Source organism: Pristis pectinata, chromosome 5 (assembly GCF_009764475.1).
Source record: "Pristis pectinata isolate sPriPec2 chromosome 5, sPriPec2.1.pri, whole genome shotgun sequence".
Taxonomy (NCBI): domain Eukaryota; kingdom Metazoa; phylum Chordata; class Chondrichthyes; order Rhinopristiformes; family Pristidae; genus Pristis; species Pristis pectinata.
Window position 1 is genome coordinate 69,627,269 of NC_067409.1, and position 15,974 is coordinate 69,643,242.

Consider the following 15,974-nt stretch of genomic DNA (forward strand, 5'->3'; position numbering starts at 1 on the left):
TTAGAGATAAAAGCAAGGGAGCGTGATCTGAAAGAGCAATCTCTTTATATTCACAGGATTGAACTAATGGAATCATTTGATTATCAATAAAAAAAAGTCAATCCTGGAATACATATGATGAACATGAGAGAAAATTAATATTCTCTGTCTTCTGGATGTAAAAAACGCCAGGCGTCAGTGACACCAGATTTCATTAAGAACGATCGAAGAAATAAAGCTGAGTTATTAGGAGCAGTTGGTTTAGTAGATGACATATCTAATCTTGAATCTAACCAGCAATTAAAATCTCCTCCTAACACCAGACAGTAAAGATTCAAATCTGGCAAAAGTGCAAAAAGTCGTCAAAAAAATCCTGGGTCATCCATGCTTGGAGCATAAATATTAGCTAATACCATTAGTCTATTATCTATTTTCCCTGATACTATAACAAAACGACCATTAGTATCAGTTATTACCTTATGTTGATCAAATGAAACTGTCTTATCTATAAAAATTGAGACCCCCTAGATTTAGCTCGAAAAGAAGAATGAAATTGGAACCCATTCCATCAACTAAAAAAGCGTGATATATCACAGTTACGTATATGAGTTTCTTGTAAAAAGATAATAGGGGCTTTTATTTTTTTAATATAGGCAAAAAATCTTGTTACGTTTCACAGGGTGATTTAGCCCTTTCACGTTGAAACTAAGTAAATTACTAACTCGATCCATTATAGTGTTGTTTAAATGTAAGTAAAAAAAAAAGGATAATGAACAGACCATTCTGGAATGTAGATTCAGACAAACTGTGGACGTCCAGATAAGGTAACTGAGCAACAGATTTGGCAGAGAACCTAAAACAGCTTCCAAAGAAAGAACCCCCCCACCACCCAAAGACAGCCAATAGACAGCCGACAACTACCTAGAGACAGATTAACCCAAATATTCTGCTCATTAATTTTCAAGGTTAGTATGTTCAACCCAGTCAAAACAATGAATCGAAAAAAGACCACGGCTACAAAATTGTAAATAACACAAGTATCCTTACTAAGTCTTGTTAGTACCAAATTTCAAAATATATTTAAAGTAACATATCAAAGAAAAGATCAAAAAATCAAAATACATAGACATTCAAAGTATTAGTAAGGGGTTACCAAAAATAAAAACATTGAATGCTCATGGAGAAAAATACAAAATCATTCACTCCTCAGCTTCCAGAAAGTGTTATGCTTCTTCAGGGGATCAAAGCCATTTCTGTGAAACATTTTTCAGAATAATTCTAAGTCTTGCAGGGTAACGGAGAGACGGTTTGTAGCCTTTTTGATAGAGTTCCGACATGACCTTTCTAAATTTCACACGTTCATTCATAACCTCAGGTGAGTAATCTTCAACAATTCTGATCTTGCAATCTTGGTAATTAATCATTCCTCTTCGACAGGATTCACGAATTAGAAGCTCCTTAGTTTGAATATCATGCAGAGAGATGATAACTGACCTGGGTCTGACTTGCATAGGAGATTTAAAGAACGGTGATCTGTGTGCTCGATCAATCTTAGGCAAAGATTCTAAAATATTAGGAAATAGTTGAGCCAACAGATTTGCAAAGAATTGCGTAGGTTGATTGTCTTCAACCGCTTCTGCAAGACCCAAAATACGGAGATTGTTTCTTCTGCTTCTGTTTTCTAAGTCAGTAACCTTCTGCTTTAATTTTTCATCAGCTTTTGCTTGCTTTTTACAGAGTTTCTCTAAGTCCTCAATTTTCCCATCCAAGGTCAAAAGAACCGTTTCATTCACTTTAACTCATTCGTCATGGTCGTCTAAGATTTTTTGAATAGAATCAAACTTGGAATTAAGCTGTTGAAGCTGCTCAAAAATAGATTCCAGAGTTACAGGAGGATCATCTTCCTTAGTGGTTTTTGTAGCTTTAGCGCTCCTTGTATTCATAATGAGATAAAATCACTTTTAAATTTGTTACTGAGGATGAAAGAGAAGGATTTCAAACCGGGTTGAAAAAGTTAAATATAGTGGGAGCAGCAGCAAATAGCTGTTACTCCATTAACGGCCAGCAGAGACCGCTGGCTTCTTTACCAAGGCAGCACAAAGTATAGACACAGTCCATGGAGGAGAGGCTAGTTTCTGTGATGTGCTTATCTGTATCCACAACTCTCTGCAGTTTATTGCGGTCACGGGCAGAGCAGTTGCCATACCAAACCGTGATGCATCCATATAAAAATTGGTGAGGGTCAATGGGTATATGCCAAATTTCTTTAGCGTCCTGAAGGAGGAGAGGCACTGGTGAGCTTTCTTGGCCATGTTGTCTATGTAGTTGGACCAAGACTGGCTATTGGTGATGTTCACTCCAACGAACTTGAAGCTCTCAACCCTCTCGACCTCAGCACCGTTGATGTAGACATAAGCATATGCACCACCCCCCTTCCTGAAGTCAATGACCAGCTCTTTTGTTTTGCTAACATTGAAGGAAAGGTTGTTGTTACTAAACTTTCTATCTCCTTCCTGTATTCTGACTCATCGTTATTTGAAATATGGCACACTACAGTGATATCATGTGCAAACTTGCAGATGGAGTTAGAGCAGAACCTGGCCACACAGTCATAAATGTATGGGAAGTAGAGTAGGGGGCTGAGGATGCAGTGCTATTCATGGTAAATGTCCAATATTTATTAGGCCATCCAAAATGCATCGCCTCACACTTATCAGAACTAAATTCCATCTGACATTGCTTTGCCTAACTTAGTTACTGATCAATATCATTCTGTAGCCCAAGACTATCCTCCTCACTATCAATAACACCACCAATTTGGGTCATCTGCAGACTTACTAATCATACATCCCACATTCATATCCAAATCATTAATGTATATAACAAAGAGCAGTACCCATCCCTGTGATACACCACTGGTCACAGGCTTCCAATCACAATAGGAACCCTCCACCATCACCCTTTGTCTCCTGTTATCAAGTTTGGATCCAACACCATGGATTCCATGGGATCTAAACTTTTGGACAGCCTACTATGGCTTTACTGTAGTCCATAAAAACCACATCAACTGCTCCGCCTTCATTAATATATTTAGTTAACTCTTCAAAAACTCAATTAAATTAGATTGCATGTCCCACCAACAAATCCGTGCTTTATCTCTGATCTAATACTTTCCAAGTGTAGATTAATCCTGTCCTTAAGGATTTCTTCCAATAATTTCTCTACCACTACTCACTGGCCTATAATTACCTGGTTTATTCCAGCTGCCATTCTGAATAAAGTGTCTTCCAGTTCTCTGGCACCTTACCTCTGGTCAGCGAAGATATAAATATCTCCATCAGGGCCCCAGCAATCTCCTCCCTCACCTCCGATAGCAGCATGGGATACTGCTCATCGGGCCCTAGGATTTATCCACCTCTATGCCCGCTAAAACATCTGATACCTCCCTTTTAATCTTAACATGATCCAGACTTTACCATCCCAACTGAAATCTCCAACTACAACACCTTTCTCTTTGGAGATTACAGATGAAAAGTATTTGCCCACATCCTCCAACTCCATTCACAGTTTGCCCATTTTGCCCCTAACAGGCCCACTCTTCCCTGGTTACCTTCTTACTTTTAACATACTTAAAAATTCCACCATTTAATCCTTTCACACTAAGGCAATCCTGGGGAAATTGGGGAAGTTGAAATCCCCTCCTGCTACAACCCTATTCCTCTTATACCTCTCTGTAATTTGTGTGGGTATCTATTCTTCTATCTCCTGCTGTCTGTAGTGAGGCCTTAGTATAAATCCAGTAAAGTGATTATCCTCTTTTTATTTCTAAGCTCCACCCATATGGCTTCATTTGAAGAGCCTTCTAAGATATCCTGCCTCATTACTTCAGTGATGATTTCAATGATCAATAATGCAATCCCCCCTCCGCTTTCATATTCCCACATTCCCCCCCCCCCCCCCCCCACAACATGGCTGAAACTTCTATACCCTGGAATGTTGGGTTGCCAGTCCCTCTCTCCTTTCAACCATGTCTCAGTGAATGCAACAAGATTATGCTGAACAATACTCAAAGTTCACCTGCCTTACCAGTAAGACTCATTGGATTAAACTAGGTGCAATTTAGCTTTCCAATCCTCCCACATACCTTATCATACCAATGTCTGCTCTGCCTACTGGACTGACCGAGCTTTTCTTCTATATTTGACTTTACTTACCCCCAGTTGCACATCCCCTCTGCCAAATTAGTTAAGACCTTTTCCAACAACACACACTTCCATACAAGGATATTGGACCATTCTGGTTTGGGTGCAACCCATCCTGTTTGTACAGGTTCCCAATCAGCCACAAATCTGAAGCCTTCCCTCCCACACCATTCTTTTAGTCACACATTACTCAGAAGCACATGGCACCAAAAGTTATCCAGAGATTACAACTTCAGAGATCCTGCTCTTTAATCAGCTAATTAACACCATAAATTCATGTTGTAGGACTTTGCCCCTTCTTCTATGCATGTCATTGGTAATGACATAGACCACAACCATTGGCTAGTCAGTCTCTCTCTTCAGAATGCCTGCAGCCATTCTGAGATGTCTCTGATCCTGGCACCAGGTGAACAACAGAGTAGTCCACAGAGTTGCTTGCAGCCACAGAATCACCTGTTTGCTCTCCCTACAATTGAGTCCCCTATGCCTAGAGCTCTCTCAGTGCTTTTCCTCTCCTGTTGTGTAGTAGAGACAGCCGTGGTGCCACAACATTGGCTGTTAGAACATAGAACAGTACAGCACAGGAACAGGCCCTATGGCCCACAATGTTGTGCCAAACTAATTTAGCTAATGGCGCCGAATTAAACTAATCACTTCTGCCTGCACGTGGTCCATATCCCTCCATTCCCTGCATATTCATGTGCCGATCAAAGAGCCTCTTTAACACCTCTGTCGTATCTGCCTCCACAACCACTCCTCGCACCGCATTCCCAGGCACGCTCTGTTCTCAGTGTAAAAAAACTTGCCTTGCACATCTCCTTTGAACTTACCGCCGCCACCTTAAATGCATGCCCTCTAGTATTAGACATTTCAACCCTTGGAAAAAGATACCAGCTGTCTACTCAATCCATGCCTCTCATAACCTTATAAACTTCTGTCAGGTCTCCCCTCAGCTTCCACTGCTCCAGAGAAAACAACCCATGTTTGACAACGCCTCCTCACAGCATATGCCCTCCAATCCAGGCAGCATCCTCTTCTGCATCCTCTCCAAAGCCTCCACATCTTTCCTATAATGGGGTGGCAAGAATGCAATGCTCCAGATGCAGCCTAACCAGAGTTTTATAAAGCTGCAACATAAATTCCTGACTCTTGAACTCAGTGTCTCCATGAATCACGATATTTAATGGGGACAAATCGAGGGAGTGCAAAGAGCTGGGGAGGAGGTGGGTGGGACAAATCAAGCAAGCACAGAGACTAGAGGGCAATTAGAATGAGGGACTTAATGATAAAGTTGAACAATTTATGATTAATGCAGAAGGTCAAGGACTACAACATATATAGTGGCAAGAGCTAGTGGTTGACCAGAACACTGGGAATTATTCAGGAACCAGCTGTTAGAGACTTAAAAAAGGTAATGAGAGAGAAAATTGATTATGAAAATAAAGTAAATACTAATATCAAAACAAACAGCAAGAGCTTCTGTGGACATTACAAAAAAAAATACCAAAGCTAAGTAACAGACCCCCACTTCCCAGAGGGAAAGACTGGGGAATTCATAACGGGAAACAAGAAAATGGCAGGTAATTTAAGCCAATACTTCACACCAGTCTTCGTGGTGGAGGACAACATTTAGACTCGTTTCAAATGAGGGCAGAACTTGTAACGATCCCTATTGTAGAGGATAAAGTATTGGAAAAAAATTAATGAGACTAATGGCAGTTAAGTAACCAGAACCCAATGACTTGCATCTAAGGGTTCTAAAGGAAGTGGCTGCAGAAATGGAAGAGCCATCGGTTGAAGTTTTCCAAACTCACTGAGTTCTGATAGGGTACTCGCAGATTGGAAAATAGCAAATGTGACTCCCTTATTCAAGCAGGCAGGGAAACTAAAAGCCAGAAAACTATAAGATATCTGTTGTTAGCGAGATGCTATAATTAAAGAAAAAAACAGGTAGTCAGTTAGAGAAAAATTAATGCAATCAAACCCTGTTGCATGATTTTATCATGTTTGAGGAAACCTACCCACCTTCCCCTCTCACCTGGATTCACCTATCACCCACCAGTTCGTGCTCCTCTCCCTCCCCCCACCCCTTTTATTCTGGCTTCTGCTCTATTTCTTTCCAGTACTGATGAAGGGTCTCAGCCTGAAATGTTGACTGTTCATTTCCCTCCATAGATGCTGCCTAACCCGCTGAATTCCTCCAGCATTAAGTGTGGGTTGCTCCAGATTTTCAGCATCTGCAGTTTCTCTTGTGTCTCCATGTTTGAGAAACATGCACAGCAAGCTCCCGCCAAATGTAATGATCATACACTTTTTTGGTGACTTGCATTGATGGATCACTCCTCTGTTTTTTCAAACCAGTGGCACAAGAGAGCCAACAGTGCCAAGGTTTAATTTCTTGCGTAGAAGTTGGCAGCTCAGCAGGGAGTGTCAGTCTACATTTTTGTGCTCATCTCTCTGGAGTGAGAGCATTTGATTAATCAAGCACCAAACTAATCTTAGCACCACCATGAGGACCCACTATTACTAATTAAAAGTCAGTCATGCAGCATCTTCTACTGCCTGAAACACACATCCCATTTTCTGATTTACTGCATCTGACCAGCTTCTTAAAGTATATTAACACAAGCTTAGTATATAGAAATTTCTGCTTTACACAGGTATTAAATCAAAAAACTGAATGTTAAGTATCAAATGCTTCACAACACCCAAACTTAAGTGGTACTTCGACCCCTGGTGTGTCCCTCTTTACGCCCCTGACATGCCATGTCTGAGTAATATTTACATCGCAACTGTGGTATCACTGTGAAATAAAAATGAAAAAAAACAATTTCCTTCTCATGTAGTTGAGGAATAGTTCATTTTTTTCTTCTGCTGTACTTCAAGTATATATAGATTCCTGTCACACACTTTGTAAAGATTAATAAGGGTAGGACATGCACAATAAGTGGCTGGATCCTAGAGAGTACAGAGGAACTTTGATGTACAAGTCCAAGGATCCCTGAAGATGGCAGCACAGGAAGACAAGGTAGTGAAGGCATACAGGATACTTGCTTTCATTCACCGCAGAATGGAATACAAGAGCAGGGAGGTTATGGTACAGCTTTATAAAACATTGCCTTGGCCGTAACTGGAGTTCCTTGTGCAATTCTGGTCACCAGACCATGGGATAGATGTGATTGGACTCGAGGGTGCAGAAGAGCTTCACCGGGATATTGCCTGGGTCGGAGCATTTCGGTTCTCAGGAGACACCGGATAGGCTGGACTCGTCTTCCTTGGAGTGGAGGAGACCAAGGGAAGACCCGACATACAGTAGGCGTACAAAATTATGAGGGGCATGGATAGTAGGTCAATACTATCAGTCCTTTTTTTCTCCCCTCGCTCAATCTTGGACTAGAGTCATTGTTTATTTTTGTTGTTTATATTGCACACATTCAAGTTATCCATAATTTATGTAAATTTAAGTTTATGTTAATTATGTTTGCCCTCACCTTGTAAGGTACTGTGCTGCTGCTGCAAAAAGCTAATTGTCACGGTATCTATGCCTGCGACAATAATAAACTTAAACTTGAAATGTTTGCCCATTACAGAGATGTTAAAAACAAGAGGACGCAAGCTTAGGGGAAACGGATTTCAAGGGATCTAAGAAATAAGTTGTCCCCCCCAGAGGGTGGTTGGAACCTGGAAGAGAATACCCACTTCCACCGCTTAAGTATGACAATTGGCATTCTCAACATTTAACTTTCCAGATGAACACTTGAATTGCCAAGGCTACAGACTAAGTGGGATTAGTGCAGATGGGTAATTGATGGTCAGCAATGGACACAGTGGGCCAAAGAGTCTGTTTAGTGTGTTTTTGACTCAACCATTCCTTATTTCTTCACACTTGTACTAACACGATCTAGTCCAGCCTCTTGATTTCTCATTTGTTTCTCCAAAATCTATCTTTCTAAAGTCCAACTTTCCTGTTGTACTCTGACTTTCTCCAAAGCACATTTTGCTTAAACTAAAAACAACATATTTCTGTTTCAGCCCCACTACCCAACCACAGTATAGATTCCTCAATCAAGCCAGTCCTGTAGCAAGTCCTGAACCATACACAGCAGCACATTGTCGTTCATTTTACAATCACAAGAGATCTCTGTAGAGAGTTGTGGATGCAGCTCAGCACATCATGGAAACCAGCCTCCCCCTCCCAGACTCTGTCTACACTTCTCACTGCCTCAGTAAAGCAGCGAACATAATCAAAGACCTGTCCCACCCCAGACATTCTCTCTTCTCCCCCCTCACGTTGGGCAGAAAATACAAAAGCCTGAAAGCATATACCACCAGGCTCAAGGACAGCTTCCACCTTGCTGTTATAATACTATTAAACAATGTCCTAGTATGATAAAGATGGACTTTTGACCAGACAATCTATTTCGTTATGGCCTTGCACCTTATTGTCTGCCTGCACTGCACTTTCTCTGTAACTGTAACACTTTATTCTACATTCTGTTGTTGTTTTCCCTTGTACTACCTCAATGCATTGATGTGATGAAATGATCTGTATGGATGGCATGCAAAGCAAAGATTTTCCACTGTACCTCGGTACATCTGACAATAATAAATCTATTTACCAATTTATAAATGATAGTCACAACCTTGATCTAAACACTCCTATACCCTTCCAAGGTATCTACACACCTAAATTCTGGCTTCTCAGTCATCCCTTAATGAAATGACTCTAGCAGTTAAGGCACTTCTTAAAGCCTACATTTATGACTAAATTGTTGATAATCTGCCCTAATATAATTTAGCTTGCTATGGGTCCTGCAGATCACCTTGGGACATTTTGTGAAGTTGAAAGATATGAATACAAGTTGCCCTTGTTGTTTTAATAGCTTTACAAATAAAACCTTATGGAGATTTACTTTTATTTGAATGCCCTCTACTAGCAACATGAAGTAAATTAAATCTGAAAGGCTGATGTCAGGTTTGCTGTTTAAAGAATCATTCCCAGAACTGGTAATCATCATGCATTAAACAGATGTTTTCTATTCTTGATTGAGGCATACCATACTTACACATCCCAGTTTGGAGCTGCACGCAATTGTTGTGTTAACAGTAGGAACTGGAGAGGAAAAAAAAAGACAATTTTTTTAAAATAAGTTTCACACCCATCATGGTATTTATAACTCTAGTATTTAATGAATGCAGATCGTTGTAACAGTATTTACTCAATACCGTCTATAACAAGGTGCTGAAGCACTTCTATAGAGGCCATTTATGGGGCTAAAATGTAGCCTTCCACTTGGTCCATAATGTACAATTCCTCACTGACATAAGTACTACTTTTATTAATTTGGAAACTAAATTTCAACATTTTCAGCAGTTTTATGCATGATGTCCCTCTAAAAATATGAAGGCAGTTGGAGTCAGTAGCTGGGTAGCAGAGTTTGTGGAGGTCACAAAAGCCCAATCATCTGGCCTGACACCTACCCATTAACTACCACTAAGTTAAAGGTGCAACACAATGCTGCTCAGGGTTTCACGACGAGCCTGCCAAATTCCCAACTGTGCAGGTCAACCCCACAGTGCACTCCGCACAACTCGATGTCCATCCACATGTGGGGGTGTCATGTGACCAGCTCAAATGGTCACTTTCCATAGTCAGATGATTCAGCCTTTTTGACTTCCAATTGTTTAATTTAATCATTCAAAGGATATGGATGTCACTGTCAATGACAATGCTTATTACCCATCTCCCATTGCCCCTGAATTCAGAAGGCAGTGAACAGCCAGCCACATTAGTGTGTTTACTCCTCATCAATAAAGATGGTAGATTTCCTTCCTTTTTTAATACATGTAGTGTTTTCATGTTTAATTTCAACTTTAAATCAATTACTGATGAAGTGCTCTGACTGCTAATGCACTAGGTTAACCACTAGGTTAACCAGCAAGAAATTTAGACTCAGAATTGTACAGTATAGAAAAGGCCCTTCGACCCACCACATTCATGCCAACCCTTTTGCCCATCTACACCAATCCCACTTACCCGCATTAGGTCCATATCCTTCTAGGCCTTGCCTGTATCCTGTGCCTGCCTAAATATCTCTTAAACATAGTGATTGTATTTAAATCCAGCACCACCTCTGGCAATGAGTTCCAGATATCACCACTCCCTGTGTATATCCCCTTTAAATCTCCTATCCCTCCCCTTAAACCTCTGCTCTCTTGTTTTTGGTGGCCTTACCATGGGAAAAAGATTCTGACTATATTTCATACCTATGCTTCTTATAATTTTATATATCTCTAGCAGGTCACCCCTCAGCCTCCTTTGCTCCAGGGAAAACAAATCCAGCCGATCTAATCTCTCCCCATAATTAAAGTCCTCCAATCCAGGCAACAACCTGGTGAATCTCTCTGCACTCTCCAGTGCAACCACATCCTTCCTATAGTGTGGTGACCAGAGCTACACACAATACTCCAAGTGTGGTCTAACCAGAGTTTTGTAAAGTTGTAACATGATCAACCAACTTTGAAACACTATACCCCAACTTATGAAGGCATGCATGCCATGTGCCTTCTTCATCACTCAGCTAACTGTGTTGCCACTTTCAGGGAACTATGGACAAGCTCCAAGGTCTCTCTGTTCATCAACATTCCCTCATCCCCTACTATTTGCTATGCTTGTCCTACCTCTATTTGACTTCCCAAAATGCATTACCTCACACTGGAAGAGATTAAATTCCATCTGCTAACGCTCTGTCCACTTTCCTATCTGATCATTGTCCTGCTGTAGACTTGGACAACCTTCCTCGCTTTACACACCACCACCAACTTTTCTGTCATCTACAAAGTTACTCATCATACCTGCTATGTTCACATCCAAGTTAATACATATCACAAATAACAAGGGTCCCAGTACCAACCTCTGTGATACGTCACTGGTCACAGACTTCCAATTAGAAAAGTATCCTTCAACCACTACCCTTTGTCCCCAATCACCAAGTTAATTTTGGATCCAATTAGCCAGCGCATCTTGGATGCCATAAGCCTTAACCATCTGGATCAGCTACCATGTGGGACCTTGCCAAATGCCTTACTAAAGTCCATATGTTCAATGTTTACCGCTCTGCCTTTGCCTTCTCAAATTAATGATACAGGAATTCCCCCTCACAAAGCCATGGTGACTATCCCTAATTAGCCCCCGTCTTTCCAAACGTACAAAAATCCTATCACTGAGTATTTTCTCTAATAATTCTCCAACACAAAGTTCATCAGACTGTCATTACATGGCTTACACCTGCTGCTTTCTTAAAGGAACAACATTAGCTCTCTTCCAGTCTTCTGACACCTCACCCATGGCTAACGAAGATGTAAAAATCTCTGTCAAGGCTCCAGATATCTTTCCCTGGTTTCCCAAAGCAATCAGGGAGAGATTTCATCCGAGGATTTATCAATGCTTATGTGATCAGTGACATCAAACACCTCCTCCTTCTTAATAATGACTTGCTGCAGGTCATCCACGTATCCCTCCATGAACTCACTATCCGCCACATCCTAATCCTTGTTGAATAGAAATGAGAAGTGTTCATTTAGGACCTTGCCCACATCCCCTAGTTCCACACATAGATTACCCCTTTGGTCCCAAAGGGGACCCACTCTTTCCCTGGCCAACCTTTTTCTCCTGTTACATAATTTCTACTGGCCATTGGACAAAGTCTGACAAATTGGAGGAGTGTTGGTAGGGGGAGGGGGTCTCTGAGGCAGGTTGAGCTGATTGTTATCCAACTTTTAGGCGCTGTACCTGAGGGCACTATATAGATAAGACAGATGCAAAGGCTGGAATCTTGGTCAACTCCCAAGGCTAAAGTATATATGAAAGCTGGAATAAACATTCACTGTGCAGGGTTGGGTAGAATTCACCCTCATTTTTTCTTATACTGCCCTTCTTCATTATCTTCTACTGATAGGAATTATACAGCTGATTAGTGGATAGGGATTGTGATGTGTACTCTGACCATACAGAAGAGGCTGATGGTCCAGCAGATCTGTCCCTCATTTCTGTATGCACCTTCACAACATGGCTAATATCAGTCATTTTGATTCTCCTGTAGAACGTTCTTTGCCAGGTTATTGTTGCCTTAATGAGCAAAGTAAATAAAAATCTTTCAGTCTGACCATTGTATTTGGAAGAACCACTATTCTGTTAAGTACCTGCACAGCAAACAGTTCCAATAGAATGTTAGTGCACAAGCCTTGGAAATTAAATGCATGGAGATTGCATTGAAAAAGACTCTCAGAACCCACATCAAGCTAAAGGTCCTTAATATGTGATCAGTAAGTGCAAGTTGTTGAAAAGCAGGAGACAGTCACATTTCTGAGAATACGTCTGATGCACTAATGGAATGGCTGGTATCTGGGACGTCACTAAACACTGAAGGGTTTGTCACTTACCAACTGTGAGTCCATCATTCTTGTGGCCACTTCCCTGTGACTAGCGACCATGCAGAGATAACACATCAAGTTCAACTTGGCTCTTGGTGCCCCTGCAGCCTTCTCCCCAACATCCATCAGTGAGCACAGCTGCCTAATGAAAAGATTCCAGTCCTGTCCCTTTAGGGACACAAGTTTCTCAACTGTAAGTTATAAAGTCACAAGGATAATGTTAATTTTACTCTTATAACGTAGTGGATATCTTAGGCAGGCTTCACACATTCTCTAATAAGAACTCTGCCATCAATGAAAATACAATACATGCTCAATATAACGCAGGTGCCGGGGACAATTTTATCATCACCAATTTAAGCAATCTGTGAAGTTTGGAACCCCTTTTTCCTCAAAGATCTGCAACACAGTTCCATTTTCATGACAGAGATCTCCAGGTCACTATACCTTCGCCAACACAAAACTATCTCACCGAAGTTGAAATGCTTACCAGAATATACTGCTCCCTCCCCAATATTGTGGTCAGAAGGACCCGAATAAACAAAGGTCTGTTGCATTCTGCTGGGAAAATCACTGCCTCAGTGACGATGGAATAACTGGGGCACAGCTGTACACAGGAAACAGATGAACAACACTGAAACTATGAGGTCCCACATAACTACACATAGCGGGAGGTAGTTGAGCATGTACTGATTCACCCTGGGGGTGGGTCCTAATCACATAGACTCTCAAAAATTAATTATTTCTCTTTTTTGGAACCAAATCTGCCAGAGAAATGTTTTCTCTGGCAACCTTGCTCAAGGCTGATGATATTCAACCTCCATCAGATGTCACACTCTTATCTACTGATTTTTTCTTCCTCTAATTTATTCCCTTCCCTTTTTTCTATTCCACTCCTTCAATTTCTTCAAAAGAGCTGGTCATTGACTTCAGGAAAGGGGGTGGTGTACATGCACCTGTCTACGTCAATGGTGCTGAGGTCGAGAGGGTTGAGAGCTTCAAGTTCCTGGGTGTGAACATCACCAACAGCCTGTCCTGGTCAAAGCACGTAGATGCCACAACCAAGAAAGCTCACCAGCGCCTCTACTTCCTCAGGAGGCTAAAGAAATTTGGTTTGTCCCCTTTGACTCTCACCAACTATTACCAATGCACCATAGAAAGCATCTTATCTGGACGTATCACGGCTTGGTACGGCAACTGCTCTGCCCAGGACCGCAAGAAGCTGCAGAGAGTTGTGGACACAGCCCAGTGCACCACGGACACCAGCCTCCCCTCCTCTTTACCTCTCGTTGTCTTGGTGTAGCAGCCAGCATAATCAAAGACCCCACCCACCCGGGACATTCCCTCTTCTCTCCTCTTCCATCGGGTAGAAGATACAGGTGCCTGAGGGCACGTACCACCAGACTTAAGGACAGCTTCTACCCCACTGTGATAAGGCTATTGAACCTTATACAATGAGATGGACTATGACCTCACAATATACCTTGTTGTGACCGTGCACCTTATTGCACTGCACTTTCTCTGTAGCTGTGACGCTTTACTCTGTACTGTTACTGTTTTTACCTGTACTATATCAAAGCACTTTGTACTAACTCAATGTAACTGCACTGTGTAATGAATTGACCTGTACGATCAGTTTGTAAGACAAGCTTTTCACTGTACCTCGGTACAAGTGACAATAATAAACCAATACCAATTTCTGTCTTCTTTCATTCTCTACAAGAACACAAGATATGAGCAAGAGTTGGTCACCTTGACTGACCATTCAATACAATCTGCCCTATGCATCAACTCCTCTTTGAGCCAGTTCTCCATAGCCCTCAATTGCCTGCTATTTCAACAAATGATTTAGCTCCTCTTTAAATACTTCCAGTAACTTAAACTTCACAACTCTCCAGGATAGAATTCCAGAGATTCACCAGACTCTGACAAGAACATAGGAGGAGTTCATTTGTCACTCCCTTCAACATTATTCCTCTGCCTCTCACAAAGCAGTGGACTGGGAAATACTTCTTCAGTGCAGCAAGCAAGCCAGGAAGTGGTCAAGCAGGTAGGTTGATAACCCTCAGCTTGGCAAAACACACGAGAGATGTAGAGACGAAATACAACTCAGGGTGTATCAGCTAACAGGCCAGTCAGAGGCCACTTTGGGGAGGTGGTCTTGAAAAGCTCACATGACTGAATAGTCAAAAAACATTTTGGTGCAGAGTCCAAAAAAAGTAGCAGAGTAAGTTGGGCAAGTTGGTGACTGCAAGCATACAGCACACAAGGAGCAGGAAGCAGATGGGGCGAGTGCATGAGAAGGTTGGACATGACTTCATAGTGAGCAAGGAATTAGATGAGTCAAGAACCTCTGTTAGGCACAAGTGAGTGAGCAAACATGGTGATTAAATGGGAGGACTTTGCACCCTGGCTTGTCCAGCATCATTCCTCAGCTCTCCATACTTGTTGCTGGACCATCTCATGCAGAACTATTTCCATTTCCCATGTCTGCAGCATTATTTTACCTAGCTCCTCTTCTATCTCTCCCTCAAACTAGATACCAATTATTTGAGTGGAACTGGACAGACCCAAGATAGAAAACTATTAGTAACAAGAACAAGTCAGGGGAAAGCAAAAACTACAGATTATAAAATCAGAAATAAAAACAGAAAGCACTGGAAATACTCAGCAGATCAGGTAACATCTGTGGAGGGGGAAACAGTTAACTTTTCATGCCAATGACCCTTCACCTCTACCAGAGCCAACAGGGCTTTCAGCCGTATCTTCTCTATTTCTTGCATCTTTGCTCTCACCTACTCTCCTCCCACCAAGAAGAAAGATCCGGATCCCACCATCACCTTCTACCCCAACAGTCATCACATTCAACAGATCATCCTACATAACTTCCACCAGACACATCTTCCTCTCACCTCCTCTTTCAGCACTTTGACTGGACCATTTAATGGCTGTTGGGAGCAGAAGTGATGGAGTAAACAATTTCAAGCACACTACTACATAATCACATGGAATATTATAAAGCAAAATTCAAAGCTATGAACTGTATAGATGTAAAAATATGCCTTAAGATAAATGTGCATGTGGTGCAAATCTGAATGCTGTACAATCCACATTTTTCACAAATGTACATTCCAAATGAAAGACTTCTACTGAATTAATTATTCTCGCCAAGAGCTTAATCACTGAAGTTACCAGATGATTTATTTCAAATTATGCTGATAGAAGAATCTGTTCAGCAGGTAGTTGACAAATTACTCCGACATTTCCATGAATCCTTAGTACAATTAAACAAAGCCTACACTGAGCCTCGATTAAGTCCCATTAGCTGATTAGCCTGTTAGCTTAATGATATGCCAAGAA

At 41.4% G+C, this 15,974-nt stretch overlaps 1 protein-coding gene across 2 annotated transcripts in view; it reads right to left on the reverse strand.

Moving 5' to 3' along the window:
- ulk4 (unc-51 like kinase 4) overlaps positions 1-15,974 on the reverse strand; it is a 527,384-nt gene that overhangs the window by 418,408 nt on the left and 93,002 nt on the right. For both annotated transcript variants that reach the window (XM_052015441.1, XM_052015440.1), the window contains exons 15-16: positions 12,624-12,805; positions 9,248-9,294 (exon numbers count right to left, since the gene is read on the reverse strand). In XM_052015441.1, coding sequence (XP_051871401.1) covers positions 9,248-9,294; positions 12,624-12,805 — 229 coding nt within the window. The remainder of the gene's footprint in view (positions 1-9,247; positions 9,295-12,623; positions 12,806-15,974) is intronic.